Source organism: Erythrolamprus reginae, chromosome Z (assembly GCF_031021105.1).
Source record: "Erythrolamprus reginae isolate rEryReg1 chromosome Z, rEryReg1.hap1, whole genome shotgun sequence".
NCBI classification, from domain to species: domain Eukaryota; kingdom Metazoa; phylum Chordata; class Lepidosauria; order Squamata; family Dipsadidae; genus Erythrolamprus; species Erythrolamprus reginae.
The window spans coordinates 9,223,181-9,244,784 of NC_091963.1; the positions used below are offsets into that span (position 1 = coordinate 9,223,181).

A 21,604-nucleotide genomic window follows, 5' to 3' on the forward strand; every position below is an offset into this window, starting at 1 on the left:
ACTGGCCGGTGCGTATGCATGTCCTGGAAACCAGTAGATCATCTTTCTGGCATGCTGATACTCTTCCGGTTTCCAGTGCTCCCACGGGCATGAAAACTAGCTGCCCAGCATGCCAAATCCTGGAAGGACAATGGACTACAGCTCGCGTGTCTGGAACAATGCCTCTCTGCACGCCACTTTCCACAGGCGTGTCATAGGTTCGGCATCATGGCACTATGGGCATGTGAGTGAATCAACACCAAAAGAAACAGACTTTCAGTACATGGCCGCTACCTTGAGTTTGCGGAAAATCAGAGCTGCAAACAAATCCAGATGAAAGCCTACTCAGCCAATGGCAGTCTTTATTTAAGCATCAGCACCAGTCCATTCAGTAATATTTACTTCTAAGTAATCCGTCTCACTTCTGACACTAGTTCCATTGCTCCTGCCAGCATTTAATTATTGGAGTAATAATCTAAAACATCTGGAGAATAGTAGGCTGCATAGCCCCTCTGGCACTTTGATTCATGAAATTGGATTTTTCCCCCAGGCCATAACAAAATGTCTTTAAAGATAGAAGAAATCAGTTGATTGCCTAGTTAATCTTTTTTTTCTCCCAAGAACAAAAGGGAACCTATTTCTATCCATTTTAATACAGTGTTCCCTCAATTTTTGCGGGGGATGGGTTCCGAGACCACCTGCGAAAGTCGAATTTCCGCGAAGTAGAGATGCAGAAATAAATACACTATTTTTGGCTATGAACAGTATCACAAGCCTTCCCTGAACACTTTAAACCCCTAAATTGCAATTTCCCATTCCCTTAGCAACCATTTAGATTATTACTCACTGTTTATTTATTAAAGTTTATTAAAAAAATATTTATTAAAGGCGGACAAAAGTTTGGCGATGACATATGACATCATCGGGCGGGAAAAAATGTAATACAGTATAGGGTAAAAAACCCACGAAGTATTTTTTAATTAATATTTTTGAAAAACCGTGGTATAGACTTTTCGTGAAGTTCGAATCCGCGAAAATCAAGGGAACACTGTACTCTGTTTACATTATAAACCTGGTTAGTCAATAATGGCTTTGCGACTATCAAAACTAATCCTGAATTTAGTGGACTCTATTGCTAAGGTACCTGTATAATTTGTTCATTTTTAAAAATATTAATTCACTGTGACTACATTATTTAATCAGATTTTTAGAAACATTTCCTTACTGTTAGACAGTAAGGAAAGCTGTTTCTTGCAAGGCTTAAAGCCCCTGAACCGCAGTGGCAACATTTGTATACTCAAAATCTGTTTCCTCTTTGCTCCTCTGCTGTGTGACAACTGACACCATGGCAGTGTACCAACCTCCTTGAATGCAGAACATAGCGCTTTCAAATGAACCACCATGCAAAGAATACAAATCTTGAAGGGTTCCTACCCATGAGATTTCAACTGCTTTAACTCAATCAGTCTCCAATTAAGAAATAGACCAAAATCTTAATTAAATGTAATAATTTTCACAATTTAAACACAGGTGATCAGATGCAATTTTGCCAAAGTCTGCCTGGATAGAAAAGATACATAAAAGAGCTGTTTGGCCAATTTGATCATTCTTATTTATAGGTACCAATTTTCAAATTGTTGCAATCATTTGTCCTTCTACCCTGCAATACAGGCTTTGCTATCCAAGATCCACCAGGTGGAACCACCAGGAACAAAATTGGGCAGGTCTCAGTTTAGCACAGTTCAGAAATTTATTGCCAAGTTTTAAAATTATTTTACATGAAAAAACTCCCTCCGGGCTTCCTCCCAGATTCTCAGTTCCAAGTTGAGTTGAAAAGGTACGGGCGCCTTGCTATTTTTAAACAAATGGTAAAGAAATGGTGGGTGGCTTCCAAGTCATCTAGATACTGATTCATATCTGACCAACCCTATTATAGAGGGGCTCCATAGTTCTCAGATACTCTAACAAACTCCTGTTGGGCTCCAGGAAAGATGTTTTTGAAGAACCACCCTGCAGAAGAGCTCACAAAACGAAAGCAGCCAGGGCAGCAAATTTTAAATTAGAATGTAAAAGAGTTGCAATACAGTTAGTCCTTGATTTATGACCATAACTGAGGGAGGAATTATAACTGTAAATCATGCTGGTTGTTAAGTGTATCACCACGTGGCTGTGCTCAATGTTACAATGTCTTCTGCTGCAGCCATCCAATAAATCACCATAGTCATTAGGCAGATGCTGTTGTCATTAACCAAACCCCTTGTTTACGGTGCGCATTCTTTTGCCAGAAATCAAGCACTGATTTCCACAAAAGGGTTGCATTGCAATCACATGACTGCAGCTGTAAATGTAGTTGACTGCCAAGTGCCCCAATCTGATCATATGGCTGGAGGAGGGTTAGACCAGACCTCATCAGCCCTGGGAGTGGGGGTTGGGAGGGGAGGGGAGGCCAATCTAGAAACTTTAAATCTGGGTTGTGTCAAACTGTGGGGTTTGCCTTACTAGGGAGGTGGAGGGAAGAGCTTGGTGGTGTGAGGAAGTTTGCGTTGCTGGCAGCTGCAGCCACGCACCAGGGAAACCCTGTTGGAGTGCCAATCAGCTGTGGCAGGGAGACAGCCAACGCAAACCTCCATTGGAGCGCCATTCTGCTGTGTGCCTGGGAGGTGACCAGCATGAAGCAACTGGAATGTCCGACAATCAGCTGTGCAACTGGCACACCTGACGAACAGCTATGCCGCCACATGGAGCCGGGCAAGATTGGCCATGAGAAGAGACATAGGAGCTAATGTGATCCTCAACTTACAACAATTATGACTGTAATTGAGCATGGAATTCTGATCAAAAGTTGTGCCAATCATTGAGCATCTCATGGCCATGCCCAATTTTTTTTGTTTGTGGTGGTCATTAAACAAACACATTGATTGCTAAGCAAACATGATAGTTGTTAAACAATTCCATGGGTTTTTGTTTTATTTTGTCCAAACAGAAAAAAACAGTTCCTGGCAAAAGTAAATTGCATTCACGTGACTGTAAGATGCTGTAAACAGCTGTATAGATAAGCCGGTTGCTGAGCACCTCAAATGCAATGATATGACAGGGCACCCATCAGAAATTTAAATCAGAGGTATAAGTATTCCTGGAGTGGTCCGTCGTAACTTTAAACAGTCACCAAATGACTAGTCGTAAATCAATTTGTTCATCTATTGAGCACCAGAGATTCAACATAATCTCAAAACAATATAAATACTCAATTTATATTGCTTTCATATAATTGCAAAAACAATTATCTAAACTACTGATATCGCTTTATTCAATGTTTTGGTTTTTCAAGGACTGGAGAAGTTACTGACCTCAAAATACAATTTTCATTTCAACACCTGCGCTTACTCAGGCCAGGAGATACAAAAGCAAATGTTTTGACTAAATCCAGTGGTTATATATTAATCAGGCTGGGTAGAGGCCCAAGAACCTTGTCACAGCTAGACAGCCTGCATAGCACACAATTATTCAAGCGTTTGGAGAGAAGTCATGGCTGCAGTTTACTAATAATTGCCCTTCTTATTCAGAAAACAAAAACACTTACTAAAAATTACTTGAACATAGCCCAAAACTGAACAGAACAGACAGCAGCTTCCAACGTGCTGCTTAAAATATGTCTTTGCTATGTTGACATCTCTGTAGGGTGGACAAAAACGACATCATACATCAGTGATGGTGAACCTTTTTTTCCTTGCCTAAAGAGCATGTGTGAGTGCCTACACCCATAATTCAATGCCCAGGGAGGGCGAAAATAGCTTCCCCCATTCCCTGGAGGCGCTCCAGAGGCCAGAAATGGCCAGTTTCCCAACTTCTGGTGGGCCCAGTAGACTTGTGTTTCACCCTTCCCAGGCTCCAAAGGCTTCCCTGGAGCTGGGGGAGGGTAAAAACACTCTCCCTCACCCCCCTGGAGTCTCTCTGGAAGCCAAAAACACCCTCCCAGAGCCTCTGTGTAAGCCAAAAGTCAGCTGGCCAGCACACACATGCATGCTGGAGCTGAGCTAGGGCAACGTCTCGCATGCCAGCAGATATGGCCCCGCGTGCCACCAGTGGCACCCATGCCATAGGTTCGCCATCACTGTCATACACCAAGAATGCACAGATGATACAGTTTGCATCACTGTTGCAACTACATCTGTGGAGTTCATAATTTTGAATGGGCAACCATGCTTTCTCTTACAGATAATCCTTGATTTACAACACTTAATTTAACAACCGCTCAAAGTTATAATGGTACTGAAAAAAATGACTTATGACACACACAAACACCCTGTAACTTACAACTATTGCAGCATCCCCATGGTCACATGATCAAAGCTCAGGTGCTTGGTAGCCAGCATGTATTTATGGTGGTTGCAGCATGCTTCAGTATGGTCACATGATTGACATTTTCAACTTTCCCACCCAGCTTCTGACAAGCAAAGCCAATCAGTAACCAGGATTCACTTAACAACTGTAGCAAAAAAGATCATAAAATGGGCCTCAGCTCATTTAGCAACTGCCTTGTTTAGCAATGGAAATTCTGGTTCCAATCATAGCCCATATTTTGAGGACCACCTGCACCTCTATTAAAAAAAAATAGAAAAATCCATTTTTTTATAACCTTTGCAGGTTAAAGGCTGCAGGAATTCCCATTTAAATGCAAATCACCCACACCAATTTTAATTCCCAGTCATAAAAGATAACTTTTCCCACCGTTTGTGAAGGTATCATATGCCACAACTATGGTTTGCAAAGGTTAGGTTTCCACTCCAGGTCTTATCTCGTGATTTAAATTGCGATATTTCAAATTCCAACAATAAAAAGCTTCAAATCTATCATGAAGCCATTTCTCCCTTCTAGCTAAATTGAAAACTTACTGGTTCTTTGAATTCAAGTTTTTTCTCTTCTTTTAAACTCTCAAGTTTTCCCCATCTTCTTTTAAACTCTCAATTCTGATGTTTCCATCCTCTAGTAATACTGTCCATTAAGACTTTCTTTCTTTCTTTCTTTCTTTCTTTCTTTCTTTCTTTCTTTCTTTCTTTCTCTCTCTGTCTCTCTCTCTCTCTTATTTATTTATTTATTTATTAGATTTGTATGCCGCCCCTCTCCGTAGACTCGGGGTGGAATAAAACAATTCACAATAAATCTAATAAATTTAAAACATTAAAAAACCCCATTATTAAACCAGACATACACACAGACATACCTTACATAAATTGTATAGGCCCGGGGAGGGGGGAATGCCTCAATTCCCCCATGCCTGACAGCAGAGGTGAGTTTTAAGGAGTTTACGGAAGGCAAGGAGGGTGGGGGAAGTTCTAATCTCCGGGGGGTGGGAGCTGGCTCCAGAGTGTCGGCCCCGCCACAGAGAAGGCTCTTCCCCTGGGACCCACCAGACGACATTGTTTAGTTGACGGGACCCGGAGAAGGCCAACTCTGTGGGACCTAATCGGTCACTGGGATTCGTGCGGCAGAAGGCGGTCCCGGAGATATTCTGGTCCGATGCCATGAAGGGCTTTATAGGTCATAACCAACACTTTGAATTGTGACCGGAAATTGATCGGCAACCAATGCAGACTGCGGAGTGCTGTGTGTAATAATAATAATAATTAATAATTAATAATAATAATTTATTAGATTTGTATGCTGCCCCTCTCCGAAGACTCGGTGTAACATGGGCATACCTAGGGAAGCCCATGATTGCTCTCGCAGCTGCATTCTTTTATTTCTGAATAAGCCTGACCAACAAATCAAATTTTTCCTTATAAAAACTCAACAAACCACTTCATAATTTATCATATTCTTAGAGACTGAGAGATATATTTTTCCCTCTTTCCTGAAAACTTTTATGCAGTCTCCAATAATTTAGCCTTTCAAACAGTTTCTGAAGAAGGGAGTTTAATTTCTTGTAATAAATCTGAGGAGGCTTCTCATCTGGTTTTCTTCTGCATTCAGTATCTTTTCACCCAAATAGATTTTTGTTTTCCAGGCAAACCACATGCATTAAGAATGCAGGCAACTAAGATCTATGCTTTGCTTTGTCACTTACAACGAACTAGCGGAAAGCAGAATCCAGTCAGTCATTAAGTCTGACACAGCATCTCCCATTGAGAAATAAATCAACCACCCCGACTGTTGTTTGGCCGCAGGGAAGACTGCAGGCTCTAGCTGGATCCAACTGATGTGAGAGATCAGAGGAAACAGGAAAGCAGATATGGAGTGAATGGCATCTTAAGAGTGTAAAGCAATGAAGTTAATGACTAGGATTTTCCCATCCAAAAAATAAAACACTTGGGCAACACATAGAATGAAACAGAAGTGAGGTGGGAAAAGGGGGGAAAGAAAGGAAGGAGAATAGTAGCTTATTCATCAGATGTGTTACAAGACACTGAAGGATTATTTGTTCTAACATAATCTCTGAGCAGATAATTCCATATTCAGCATAATTGTACAAAATCCCTGTTGGAGAACACTGATCACCTTTCTGAAAAGGTTGCAGAGAATGTTAAGAATTTGAAATGTTTCGTGCTTAAAATATTTCAAGGTCAAAAAGATTATTTTGGGTTGGCGAGGATCTATTTTGACTGTTCCCAAAGGGTTAAATTTCCAGAATATTGGAACAGCCTGTTTTCAAGATACAGTATTTGATTTTAACTCAACATTGAATGTAGTCGATTTACGACCTATGGACTTCAATTCCCAGAACTCCTGAGACAACAAGCTCAGGAATTATGGGAGTTGAAGTCCACAAATCATAAAATTGCTGTGATTGTCCATTTCTGTTCTATGTGTATTAAGAAAACATTAATAGAGAGAGAGATTGGAGGAAGAGTACACAATAGGTATTTCTGATATTATAAAGCATATATTTTCCTCCCCCCAAATCACAGTAAGATTTATAATGATATGATACTTTCCCTGCTTTCTGTGTCTTTTATGGATTCTATTTTGGATATTTTATCACCCATATTTCCAAATGTCACTCAGGGAACCCCAGTAAGTGAGAATAAAATAATAAAAACAACTAAAATAGTTTATAGGAGTTTTAGAAGAGCAACTTATTTGCCATGGTTGTTAAGTAAATCACTTTAGTTTTTAAATAAATCCCATCAATAGCGGATTTCGCTTAACCTTTGCTGCCAGTTCGGGAATGGGAGCACATGGGTGCGCACACATGTGCAATGCTTCTGTGCACGTGCAGGGCATTTTTGTTGTCATCCAGGCGGGTGGGTGAAGCTTCCTGCCGCTGCTATCAGTTCACTGAACTGGTAGCAACCCACCACTGATGTCTTTAAGTGAATCTGGCTTCTCCCATTGACTTTGCTTTTCAAAAATTGGCTGGGAAGGTTGCAAAGGGTGATCCCATGACTCTGGGATGCTGCAGCTGACATAAATACAGTGGCACCTCTACCTAAGAACGCCTCTACTTACAAACTTTTCTAGATAAGAACCGAGTGTCCAAGATTTTTTTTTGCCTCTTCTCAAGAACCATTTTCCACTTACAAACCCGACCCTCCGAAACTGTAACAGGAAAAAGCAGGGAATCTCCTGGGAGGAAACAGGGCCGGAAAAGGTGGGGAGAAGCCTTCGTGGGGCCTGTCTAGAAATCTCCTGGGAGGAAACAGGGCCGGAAAAGGCGGGGAGAAGCCTCCGTGGGGCCTCTCTAGAAATCTCCTGGGAGGAAATAGGGTTGGAAAAGGCAGAGAGAAGCCTCCATGGAGATTCTCTAGGAATCTCCTGGGAGGAAACAGGGCCTCCTCACTCCCTGTGGTTTCCCCAATCACGCACATTGATTGCTTTTACATTTATTCCTATGGGAAAAATGGTTTCTTACAAACTTTTCTACTTAAGAACCTGGTCACAGAACGAATTAAGTTCATAATAGGAAAGTGAACACAAGAACAAGGGGACACAATCTGAACTTAGTTGGGGGAATGATCAAAAGCAACGTGAGAAAATATTATTTCACTGAAAGAGTAGTAGATCCTTGGAACAAACTTCCAGCAGACGTGGTAGATAAATCCACAGTAACTGAATTTAAACATGCCTGGGATAAGCATATATCCATCCTCAGATAAAATACAGACTTCTATGTTTCTATAAGTAGAGATACCACTGTACATACCAGGTGCTTGAATTTGGATCACATAATCTTTGGAGTGCTCTGATGATCCTAAGTGTGAAGTCTTAGGTCTTCTGAAGCGTGAGGTCAGAAATCACTTTTTTCAGTGCCTCTTAACTGTGAACAGCTACTAAATGAACAGTTATAAGTCGGCTCCCTACACCTGATGAAGAGGTTGCAGAGTAACAGACCACCAGTAGAGCTTCTCGTACAATTTCTCTAGTTTCAAATGAAAGTATGACAGTGATGGATTGAAATTAATAACTATTTTGAGTTCAAAAATAATACTCAAGCAGAAAATACATTTTCCAAGTCTTAACTGAGACTTCCTCCCTCTTTGTGATGAATCAGCTTCCTGAAAGAATTTGATTTTCCAACAGCTAAATTTGGCTTGTTAACCTTCTTCTTTTTATTTTCCTTTTCTCGTTTCCCACAAACCTCATTCATGCTTTCTGTTCTCCAGGCAACCTAGTTAATAAGATCTAGGACAGTGATGGTGATCGGAGGGCAGGGGTGCCAAAGGTGGCACACAGAGCCATACCCGAGGGCACGCGAGGCATTGCCTTAGGTGAGCTCCAACCAACAATGGGCCCCACCCGGTGCGGATGGGATCGGCGATCCGTTAGCGTTTTTTGATGGGTTCCAGAGACTGGGCTGGCCACGCGTGCACCCAACATATGTCTGGGCACCTCTGTGCGAGATTTTGCTTCTGCGCATGTACCCGAAGCAAAATCTTGCGCGAGGACGTTTGGGTGGGCGAGAGTTCAACAATTTTTGCCCTCTTTTTGTTTTTGCACATGTGCAGAAGCAAAAAAAAAAGGGCAAAAATTGCCAAAATCTCGGCTGTGTGAGCATCCTCACATGAGATTTTGCTTCAGGCACATGCGCAGAAACAAAATTTCACATGGAGGCCTGTGCACACATGGAGAACAGCAAAAGCAGTATGCCCATGTTACACCAACACTCCGCAGTCTGCATTGGTTGCCGATCAGTTTCCGGTCACAATTCAAAGTGTTGGTTATGACCTATAAAGCCCTTCATGGCATCGGACCAGAATGTCTCCAGGACCTCCTTCTGTCGCATGAATCCCAGCAACCGGTTATGTCCCACAGAATTGGCCTTCTCCGGGTCCTGTCGACTTAACAATGTCGTCTGGTGGGACCCAGGGGAAGAGCCTTCTCTGTGGCGTCCCCAACCCTCTGGAACCAGCTCCCCCCGGAGATTAGAATTGTCCCCACCCTCCTTGCCTTTCATAAACTCCTTAAAACCCAGCTGTGCCGCCAAGCATAGGGGAATTGAGATATCTCCCCCAGGCCTATATAATTTATGTATGGTATGGTATGTTTGTGTGTATGTCTTGTTTTTAAATAAGGGTTTTTAAGATATTTTTAAATATTAGATTTGTTATTGTACATAGTTTTATTATTGCTGTGAGCCACCCCGAGTCTACGGAGAGAGGCGGCATACAAATCTAATAAATGAAATGAAATATTGACTTCTCCAAAGCCTTTGATACAGTGGTCCATGACAAACTACTTCAAAAACTCAAATCCTATGGCATCTCAGGATCCCTCCACAGCTGGATTACTGCAGCATCACGAAGCTTAGTACCGGGAGTAATACATGCATTGATGGGAATAAGGAGATCGCTGACCATTTCAATAGCTACTTCTGTTCAGTTTTCTCAAAAGACACCTTACAATATAATATTATAGAGGGATATAGCATTGCTTCCAGCTGTACTGATTCAGCTCCAGAGATCTTAGAAGCCAATGTCTTCGAAGAACTTGAACAATTAAAGATAAATAAGGCAATTGGTCCAGATGGCATCCACCCCAGAGTTCTTAAAGAACTCAGATTTGTCATTGATACCCCCCTGACTGATTTGTTTAACCAATCCCTGTTAACAGGAGATGTTCCTGAGGATTGGGGAATGGCCAGTGTTGTGCCTATCCACAAGAAGGGCAGTAGAGAAGAAGCTGGTAACTACAGGTCAGTTAGCTTGACATCAGTTATAGTTAAAATGATGGAGACTCTACTCAAAAAGAGGATAAATCAGCACCTAAAAAACAACAACTTATTGGACCCAAATCAGCATGGCTTTACTGAAGGCAAATCATGTCAGACTAATCTCATTGATTTCTTTGACTATGTCACAAAGGTGTTGGATGAAGGTGGTGCCGTGGATATTGCCTATCTGGACTTCAGCAAAGCCTTTGATACGGTTCCACATAAAGAGCTGATAGATAAATTAGTGAAGATTGGACTTAATCGCTGGATAGTTCAATGGATCTGCAGCTGGCTGAAGCATAGACATCAGAGAGTTATTGTTAATGGTGAGTATTCTGAGCAGAGACAGGTTACAAGCGGTGTGCCACAAAGGTCTGTTCTGGGTCCTATTCTTTTTAATATGTTTGTGAGTCACATAGGGGAAGGTTTTGTAGGAAAGGTTTGCCTATTTGCCGATGACTCTAAAGTGTGCAATAGGGTTGATATTCCTGGAGGCGTCTGTAATATGGTAAATGATTTAGCTTTACTAGATAAATGGTCAAAGCAATGGAAACTGCAGTTTAATGTTTCCAAATGTGAAATAATGCACTTGGGGAAAAGGAATCCTCAATTGGAGTATTGTACTGTATTGGCAGTTCTGTGTTAGCAAAAACTTCAGAAGAGAAGGATTTAGGGGTAGTGATTTCCGACAGTCTAAAAATGGGTGAGCATTGTGGTCGGGCAGTAGGAAAAGCAAGTAGGATGCTTGGCTGCATAGCTAGAGGTATAACAAGCAGGAAGAGGGAGATTGTGATCCCGCTATATAGAGCGCTGGTGAGACCACATTTGGAATACTGTGTTCAGTTCTGGAGACCAACAAAAAGATATTGACAAAATTGAACAGGTCCAAAGACGGGCTACAAGAATGGTGGAATGTCTTAAACATAAAAACATATCAGGAAAGACTTAATGAACTCAATCTGTATAGTCTGGAGGACAGAAGGAAAAGGGGGGACATGATCGAAACGTTTAAATATGTCAAAGGGTTAAATAAGGTTCAGGAGGGAGGTGTTTTTAATAGGAAAGTGAACACAAGAACAAGGGGGCACAATCTGAAGTTAGTTGGGGGAAAGATCAAAAGCAACATGAGAAAATATTATTTTACTGAAAGAGTAGTAGATCCTTGGAACAAACGTGTGTATTGTTGTGTATTGGACTAAATAAATAAATAAATAAAATAAATAAGATGGATTGGAACAGTAATCTTTCCACTTTAGTGATTTTAAGATCGGTGGATTTCAACTTTCAGAATTCCCCAGCCAGCATAATGTTTGGGAAATTCTGAGAATTGGTCCATGCATACTGGGGAATTCTTGGAATTAAATTATAGGCATGCTGGCTGGGGAATTCTGGGAGTTGAAGTCCATGCATCTTAAAGTTGCCTAGGTTGGAAAACATGATACTACAATCATGAAATTTCAGCTTGCAATTAGTGCAATAAGCATAGTAAGGGAAGCTGTTATATTGGGCTAGAAATTTACGGGGAGACTTTTGTATTACCATCACATGAAAAAGCATTTAAAATGAGAAAGTAAACTGCTCTAAACTCAACTGCAGGAAATACGACTTTAGTAACTGAGTAGTTGATGCATGGAACTCACTATCAGATTCGGTGGTATCATCACCTAACCCGCAAAACCTTTTCCTTAGGCTATCCACTGTTGACCTCTCCTAAGAGGTCGGTAAGGGGTGTGCATAAGTGCACCAGCGTGCCTTCCATCCCCTGTCCTAACGTTTCTCTCTTTCTAGTATCATGTATATGAATATTGTTATATACATACATGTCAAAACAAACAAACAAACAAACAAATAAATAAATAATCCCTTTCATATTTAACCTTTGCAGTGTTTTTTCACCTTTACTCTGCAAGACGAATGAGAAAACTCTACAAGGTGCAAAGGAAGAGAAATGTTTATTTTGTGAGTAAGATGGAAAACAACTCGTCTGAAAAACCAACAGTACTTTCCCCCCCTTTGCTATTTTCAGAAACTCAGAGGAAATGATAGGCTATTCATAAAGCAGGCAAATTGAACAGGCAGACTGAGCAATTTACCACCTCTTGGTTAAAAGGGCAGGTTTAAAAAAAAACACAGGTGTTTGTTTAGTTAGAGAATTTCTCAAGAGGTTCCTGTGCCCAAAAAGGAGCCTGCGGGGTGCTTGCAGCTGCAGACAAGGTTCCCAGTCCTCAAGGCCAGTGAAAAGACCCTCCCTTCCCTCAGATCCATGAGGTAGCTCCACTGTTTTCATAACAGCCACTTTGGAACTTTTGGAACTAAGAAAATCTTTGGACCTTGGGAACAAATAATATTTACATATACCTATTTTTGTAGAAGAATCAAACATCCCCGGGGGTGGGGGGAAGAGAGGGGCATTCAGACTATAAACCCCTTATTTGTTTTCTTTCAACCTTATGAAGACATGGAAGAATTTGGTTAATCTAGCGCAGGGGTCTCCAACCTTTAAGACTTGTGGACTTCAACTCCCAGAATTCCTTAGTCGGCAAAGCCGGCTGGAAAATTCTGGGAGTTGAAGTCCACAAGTCTTAAAGCTGCCAAGGTTGGAGACCTCAGCAGCCCCAAACGTTTTGGGCACCAGAACAGGTTCCAGGGAGAGAGGTTTTTCTATGGATTGGAGGGGCCGTGGTTTCGCATGCTGCCTTCATCCTGTGGATGGAGCTTTGCGTATTTGCACGGACCGTTTTCTGGCATGCTGTGGCCCAGTGCCAGTTCACATCTTAATGATGATCTGGATTTAGGCAGCCCCGATAAGGCCAACCTAGTTTAATTCAGTATACAGGGATTTTTTTAAAAAACACAAGAAAAGCTTGCAATTTCATTGCTAAATTCTTTTCAGTGTAACCTCTGTATTCTCAGTTAAATAAGAATCATTAACTCCAGTAATTCTTTAAAAATTTTACTCTTCATTCTTCGAAAGCTGGCTAAAGGTTGAGGGAAGGAAGGAATGTAAAACCATTCCATATGCAGTACCTGCATGCAAACCCAGGCTATATTTTATTTATTTATTTATTAGATTTGTATGCCGCCCCTCTCTGTAGACTGGGGCGGCTAACAACAATAATAAAACAGCATATGACAAATCTAATATTTAAAATAACTAAAAACCCTTATTAAAAACCCAAACATACACACAAACATACCATGCATAAATTGTATAGGCCTGGGGGGGGAAAGGAATCGAGTCTTCGGAGAGGGGCGGCATACAAATCCAAATAATAAATAAATAAATAATAAATATCTCAATTCCCCCATGCCTGACGACAGAGGTGGGTTTTAAGGAGCTTATGAAAGGCAAGGAGGATGGGGGCAATTCTGATCTCTGGGGGGAGCTGGTTCCAGAGGGTCGGGGCCGCCACAGAGAAGACTCTTCCCTTGGGTCCCGCCAAACGACATTCTTTAGTTGACGGGACCCGGAGAAGGCCAACTCTATGGGACCTAACTGGTCGCTGGGATTCATGTGGCAGAAGGCGGTCCTGGAGATATTCTGGTCCGATGCCATGAAGGGCTTTATAGGTCATAACTAACACTTTGAATTGTGACCGGAAACTGATCGGCAACCAATACAGACTGCGGAGTGTTGGTGTAACATGGGCATATTTAGGGAAGCACAGGATTGCTCTCGCAGCTGCATTCTGCACGATCTGAAGTTATGGACATCGCAGTGAATTTATGAAATTTAATTCTAATAAAGGGTTTAAAAATGCAGTTTTTAAATTTCACACGGGAAACAAGTGAAATACTGTAACAATATTCATACAAGAAACTGTCTCACAGAGCCATCCAGATTTCAATCTAATATGTTAAGAAACCCTGTTGATGAAGTTAGTTTAAATTCAAAGACTCGTGCAAATTCATTCTGGCTGCTGTCTCCTCTCAGTAAGCAAAATTAGCAGATTGTTAAATGAACAAACTATGGTTAATTGAGATAGAAAAGATATTGCACAATGGTGGGATATCTTATGTCAAGAATTACTACAAGGAGACTAGGGCAGTTGAAACAATCTGATACTGTACTTTGTAATTTTAATGGGAATATCTATGAAACTTTAGATACAGATAGTCCTCAACTTACAACCAATCTCCCAAAAGGAGACAAGTGATCAGGATTGGAAGTTATGATGGTTGGGGGCCCTCCAAAGTCATGTGACCAAACATTGAGTGCTCAGCAATATATTTGTATTTATCGCTATTTGCAAAATACCTGCATTTCATTTTTGGCAAAGCCACTGCCATAGCAAGTCATTCATTTGTTTAACAACCAGTGTTTGCTTAACAAAAAAACCATGGCATATAACTATGATGGACAGATTCTATTATAGTTATATGTTGAGGACTACTTTTAATGCTTGTGTGGCTAACCTAGGTTTAAAGACATGCGTAACATACTAAATCACAAATTAATAGCAATGGCCACATTCACATAGTTCATAAACCCAAAGAACATAGTCATGTTTTAGCTGGAATATTCTAAAAAAAAAAAAACCCTAGTCATTGATGAAGCTTAATCCATAAATATTGAAGCCCTTGAGTTTTGGGGATATGCATAAATCAATGATTAAATTTTTACCTGTTGGTCTAACGACACATTCCTGGTCAAAGTTGTCTGTGTTAACCATGACCATATTATACCCATTTTGAGAGTTCTCCAAAGGGAGAGAGAGGGGGAAGGGGAAGCTCAACCCATTTTATAGGTGCTTTCCTTGGTGGACTTAAAGATAAAGAGTTTGTTTAAGCAGGCCTCTTAGCCTGCAGGAGAGAAAAGCTTTTCCTATTGCAGGAATTAAAAGTTGTAGCATAAACCTGTGTTTCCTCAACCTTGGCAGCTTTAAGATCAATGGACTTCAACTGCCAGAATCGAATTCTACACATCTCAAAGTCAGTCAGTGCTGAGAAAACATTGCGAAACATTTTGCAACGCATCAGACTGGTTCTCCCTTTAACAGAGGCACACTAGCAATCTTAAGCAATTGAAAAAAAATATAAGTTATGGAATCAAAGGAAGATGTGATAGGTAGAGTTTTATAGGGCAGAGGCTGAGTTTCCTATAGCAAAACTATATTTGTGTTAAGTTTGCTGTCTTCCAATGGATCCTCCAGATTGGCTTTTCCAGGAAATAATAACAATAATAATAATAATAATAATAATAATAATAATAATAATAATAATTTATTAGATTTGTATGCCGCCCCTCTCCGAAGACTCTAGGAATGCTCTATCTTCTCATCTTACTAAGAAGTTCTCACTGCAAACTACTTTTCGGACTGAACATCAAACTGGAGCAGGGGTCTCCAACTTTGCAACTTTAAGACTTGTGGACTTCAAATTCCTCAGCCACCTTTGATCAATATCAAATAGCTTTGCTGGCTGAGGAATTCTGGAAGATGAAGTCCACAAGTCTTAAAGTTGCCAGACCCTTGAATTGGAGGACTGGGTAAGTCAAGACACCCACTTCCATAGGATCGTTCACATTTACAATTGCTGCCTATTTGATATTGATCAATTCTTAGCTTTGCATGGAGTTGGGGGAGGCTTGAACTTGGTTCAGCTGCAAGTAAATTTTAGCAAATGAAAGCTCCCCCTATTACTCATCTGTGCTGGAAGTTAAGTTTTTGTTTTACACTACTGTTAAAGTCATAAAGCAGAAACACTTTAAAAAAAAGGTTTGGAATTCTACAGGAAAGAAATCACTTCTTATAAATCATGGTCTGTACCAGGGCTGGATTCTGACTTACCTCGCCACCAGTTCACTTCCTACTGCACCACATGGCTACATGGGCTACATTTTAGCAAATTTACAGCACCTTGCCACACAGGGGCCAAAAATTGGCTAATTTTTTAAAGCTGAAAACAAGATGGTGGCACATCCGCAGTGCCAGGACTCGGCTTCAGCGCATGCACAAAAGGATAGAAACATAGAAACATAGAAGACTGACGGAAGAAAAATACCTCATGATCCATCTAGTCTGCCCTTATACTATTTCCTGTATTTTATCTTAGGATGGATATATGTTTATCCCAGGCATGTTTAAATTCAGTTACTGTGGATTTATCTACCACGTCTGCTGGAAGTTTGTTCCAAGGATCTACTACTTTTTCAGTAAAATAATATTTTCTCATGTTGCTTTTGATCTTTCCCCCAACTAACTTCAGATTGTTCCCCCTTGTTCTTGTGTTCACTTTCCTATTAAAAACACTTCCCTCCTGAACCTTATTTAACCCTTTGACATATTTAAATGTTTCGATCATGTCCCCCCTTTTCCTTCTGTCCTCTAGAGTAGACTATACAGATTGAGTTCATTAAACCTCTCCTGATACCTTTTATGCTTAAGACCTTCCACCATTCTTGTAGCCTGTCTTTGTCCCCGTTCAATTTTGTCAATATCTTTTTGTAGGTGAGGTCTCCAGAACTGAACACAGTATTCCAAATGGGGTCTCACCAGCGCTCTATACATTGGGATCACAATCCCCCTCTTCCTGCTTGTTATACCTCTAGCTATGCAGCCAAGCATCCTACTTGCTTTCCCTACCACCCGACCACACTGCTCACCCATTTTGAGACTGTCAGAAATCACTACCCTTAAATCCTTCTCTTCTGAAGTTTTTGCTAACACAGAACTGCCAATACAATACTCCAATTGTGGATTCCTTTTCCCAAGTGCATTATTTTTAAAAAAATATGGTGGCATCCACAGACCAGCACCAATGGAATGGGCTCTGTGACATCACCAGCGGCTTGCTACTGATTTGGATGAACTAGTAATAATTAGGAGGAACTGCCTCTGGTCTGTACACATAAAGGCTTCATGCCCTTTGAAAAATGAGCAGGCCTTCCACTACACCACCAAAGCTGCCGTATTGACCTTTTAACCGTATTCTGTGGGTACCTCTAACTTCTGCCTACTTGTTGACTTCCTTTCTTACAGGTTTCCGTTGAAGAGAAAAATATCATTTCATCACACTAGCCCTCAAGGGAAGAAAATAGCTATAGCTGTAGCTGATGCTGAAGTGAGGGATCTTGGTGTTTTCTGAATTTGGTTTTCTTGCAGATGTTTCATACCCCAACTAGGTAACATCATCAGTAAACTGATGATGATACCTACTTTTATAATGAAAAACGATACTATAATGGAATCAATGCACTAGAATTAAAGGTAGTCCTTGGATTACAAGCACTTGTTTAACGACTGTCCAAAGTTATAACAGCATTGAAAAAAGTGATTTTATGATCAGTTTTCACACGTGACATTTGGCAGCATCTTCATGGTCACATGGCCAAAATTTGGGCACTTTGTGTTTATGATAGCTGCCCTGTCCTGGGATCATGTGTTCACCATTTAATAAACTTCCTAGTTGGCTTGCAAAGTCAATAGTTTTGCTTAATGACACAAGATTCACCTAACAACCAAAGTGATTCACTGAACTATGACAAAGGTCACAAAAGGAGGCACAACTCACTTTACAAATGCCTTACTTGGCAACATAATTCTGGGCTTCGTTGTAAGTGGAAGCCTACCTGTAGTTGAAATGTAATTATGGGTATAATCCTTGTCAACCCACTTAGGTTAGACTCCAAAAGAATCTATGAGCCTGAGGTTCTCGGGTGTTATCATTTTATATACAAATAGCCTTTGACTTACAACAGCTCATTTAGTGACTCTGACAAGTTACCATGGCACTGAAAAAGTGACTTATACCTGTTTTTCACACTTATGACCATTGCAGCTTCCCCATGGCAACTTGATCAAAATTCAGACACTTGGCAATTGACTCGTAATACAACAATTGCAACGTCTTGAAGTCATGTGATTGCCAGTTGTGAACTTCTGATGGGCAAAGTCAATAAGGAAGCGAGATTCACTTAATTGTGTGATTAACTTAAACATCTGCAATGGTTTACTTAATAACTGTGGCAAGAAATCTTGTAAAATGGAGCAAAATTCACTTAACCACGGTCTCGCCTAACGTTGGGCTCAACTGTGGTTGTAAGTCGAGGACTACCTACACATTCATTCACACTATCAACATTCACCAGACCCATGAAATTACAATCTAAGCAATCACAGGTTTATTTATTTATTTTATTTTATTTTATTCTATTTTATTTACTGGATTTGTATGACGCCCCTCTCTGGAGAATCGGGGCGACTAACAGCAATAATAAGACAGTGTACAATAATAATCCAATACTAAAAACGATTAAAAACCCATTAATATAAAAACCAAATATACATACAGACATACCATGCATAAAATTGTAAAGGCCTAGGGGGAAAGAGTATCTTAATTCCCCCATGCCTGGCGGCAGAGGTGGGTTTTAAGCAGCTTACGAAAGGCAAGGAGGGTCGGGGCAATTCTAATTTCTGGGGGGAGTTGGTTCCAGAGGGCTGGGGCCACCACAGAGAAGGCTCTTCCCCTGGGTCCCGCCAAGCGGCATTGTTTAATTGACGGGACCCGGAGAAGACCCACTCTGTGGGACCTAACTGGTCGCTGGGATTACTTTAATTGGCTGCAGAAACCCCAAATCTGTGATTAATTTGTGATTAATTTTACACATGACATTTGGCAGCATCTTCCTGGTCACATGGCCAAAATTTGGGTACTTTAATTTAATTTCAATTGGTGAAATTAATCACCAAGCAAGATCACAATGCTAAGGGCTCGCACAGATGTTCAGTTTCTCATGGACAAGCATTTTGTAAAACTAAGTCTTCCATCTCCTTGTGTGTGAAGCCACGTTAAGTACAGAAATCTTCGAGAAGAGAGTACAGTATACTGTATGTAGCCCAGTGTTGAATTGTGGAATCTTCAGTGCTCTCTAAGCTTAGTTATCTGCTTGCAAACATTTCATGATCAGTCCTCTGTATATCATTACAGATCAAATCCAGCGATGGGCTATGAGCTGGAATGCTAAATTGCGCTCGCCGCAGCGGTGCATAAGTTCTTGCGGAACCAGCCTGATTTTGCTGCTGCACCTGTGAAGTTAGCAAAATTGTGCCCGTGTTTCAGCGAGGTTTTACCTGTGACTCCGTGCACAATTTTGCTAACTTCACAGGTGCAGCAGCAAAATCGCGCTGGTCCCGCAAGAACTTAGGTTCGACTACCGCAACGTTCTCTACATGGGGCTACCTTTAAAGAGTGTTCGGAAACTTCAGATCGTGCAGAATGCGGCCGCGAGAGCAATCATGGGCCTCCCCTGTTATGCCCATGTCTCATCAACACTCCGCGGCTTGCACTGGCTGCCGATCAATTTCCGGTCACAATTCAAAGTGTTGGCTATGACCTATAAAGCCCTTCATGGCATCGGTCCAGAATACCTCTGAGACCGCCTTCTGCCGCACGAATCCCAGCGGTCAATTAGGTCCCATAGAGTTGGCCTTCTCCAGGTTCAATCGACTAAACAATGTCATCTGGCGGGACCCAGAGGAAGAGCCTTCTCTGTGGTGGCCCTGGCCCTCTGGAACCAACTCCCCCCAGAGATTAGGACTGCCCCCACCCTCCTCACCTTTCGTAAATTATTAAAAACTCATCTTTGCCGCCAGGCATGGAGAAATTAACACACACCCCAATTATCAAGGTTGGGGTATGGTTTGATTGGATTGTGTGATTATTTGATTATAAGGGTTTTAAAATGTATTTTTTTTAAATTGGATTTGTACACTGTTTATGTTGTTGTGAGCCACCCCGAGTCTTCGGAGAGGGGCAGCATACAAATCTAATAAATTATCATCACGCAGTCCTAGGTGCTTGAGAAGTGCACGACTGGTGATGAAGTACGAAATCCAGCATAGTGATCTCATTTGCTGTGTTGTATTGACATAATTTATTAGATTTTTATTATTATTATTACTATTATTATTACTATTATTATTATTATTATCCGCTGCGGGTAGCACAATTTAGCGTTCCGGCTCGTAGCCCACCACTGATCAAATCCCACACTGCCTAATATTGATGACGTTACTAGATGGGTAACAAAATGTCTGTAAGCAAGCAACTAATCTTGTGCGTGGTTATTTTGACATTTCAGTGGAGCTTGTTTTCAAGTAGACCTACAATGGTTCCACTCAAAAGACTCTGAAATCAAAAAGGTTAGTTTTTAGCTGACATCTAACTTCTATGGCATCCATCAGCTGCCAAAATATGGATTCTCGGCCTCAGTTTCCTCTCCTGTTTGTGCAAACTAGAGACAATAGGAGAATTGAAAGTGTCATCGGCCTACAAAATGGGACAAATGCTTTCACACTCCAAGCACTGTATCAAGCCAAAGCGACAGTCTTTTCCAATTTTTAACCATTTTTTTAGGAACCTCTACTTACTGCTTTTGAGGTAACACAACAGACAGGTGTTGGTGAGGGCGGCTTGGCGGCGCCCTGCCCTGGAGGCAGGCTAAACTTTTGGCCAGTGTCTGGAGGAGACGACGGGGTGTGAATCCGTGACTCTAGCCTTTCCGGTTCATGTCTGTAGCATTCGAGTGGAAATGCCGGCTGTTTGGTTCCCTGGGTGGGAGTTGATGGTGAAGAGGAAAGCCCAGATGCTGAAAATAAAGTACAACAAAAAACAGAGCGGGTTAGTCCATCTCCACATTCACGGTGAATCATCCAGGTTGAAAAAAACAACAACACCTTGCTCTCAACAGAGAACCATCTTTCAGCTGTGGCGAGGGGGGCATTTGCCCAGGTTCGCCTGATGCACCAGTTGCGGCCCTATCTGGACCGGGACTCATTGCCCACAGTCACTCATGCCCTCATCACCTCGAGGTTCGACTACTGTAATGCTCTCTACATGGGGCTACCTTTGAAAAGTGTTCGGAAACTTCAGATCGTGCAGAATGCAGCTGCGAGAGCAGTCATGGGCTTACCTAGGTATGCCCATGTCACACCAACACTCCGCAGTCTGCATTGGCTGCCGATCAGTTTCCAGTCACAATTCAAAGTGTTGGTCATCACCTATAAAGCCCTTCATGGCACCGGACCAGGGTATCTACGAGACCGCCTTCTGCCGCACGAATCCCAGCGACCAGTTAGGTCCCACAGAGTTGGTCTTCTCTGGGTCCCGTCAACAAAACAATGTTGTTTGGCGGGGCCCAGGGGAAAAGAGTATCTTAATTCCCCCATGCCTGGCGGCAGAGGTGGGTTTTAAGTAGCTTACGAAAGGCAAGGAGGGTGGGGGCAATTCTAATTTTGGGGGGGAGTTGGTTCCAGAGGGCTGGGGCCACCACAGAGAAGGCTCTTCACCTAGGTCCCGCCAAGCGGCATTGTTTAATTGACGGGACCCAGAGAAGACCCACTCTGTGGGACCTAACTGGTCGCTGGGATTACTTTAATTGGCTGCAGAAACCCCAAATCTGTGATTAATTTGTGATTAATTTTACACATGACATTTGGCAGCATCTTCATGGTCACATGGCCAAAATTTGGGCAC

At 41.6% G+C, this 21,604-nt stretch overlaps 1 protein-coding gene across 4 annotated transcripts in view; it reads right to left on the bottom strand.

The window, feature by feature from the left end:
• PRKAG2 (protein kinase AMP-activated non-catalytic subunit gamma 2) overlaps positions 1–21,604 on the bottom strand; it is a 247,892-nt gene that overhangs the window by 66,939 nt on the left and 159,349 nt on the right. For 3 of the 4 annotated variants that reach the window (XM_070728762.1, XM_070728763.1, XM_070728767.1), the window contains one exon: positions 20,500–20,717. In XM_070728762.1, coding sequence (XP_070584863.1) covers positions 20,500–20,717 — 218 coding nt within the window. Of the gene's footprint in view, positions 1–14,750; positions 14,838–20,499; positions 20,718–21,604 lie in introns of those variants that run through there. The other variant, XM_070728765.1, reaches the window with a different exon arrangement.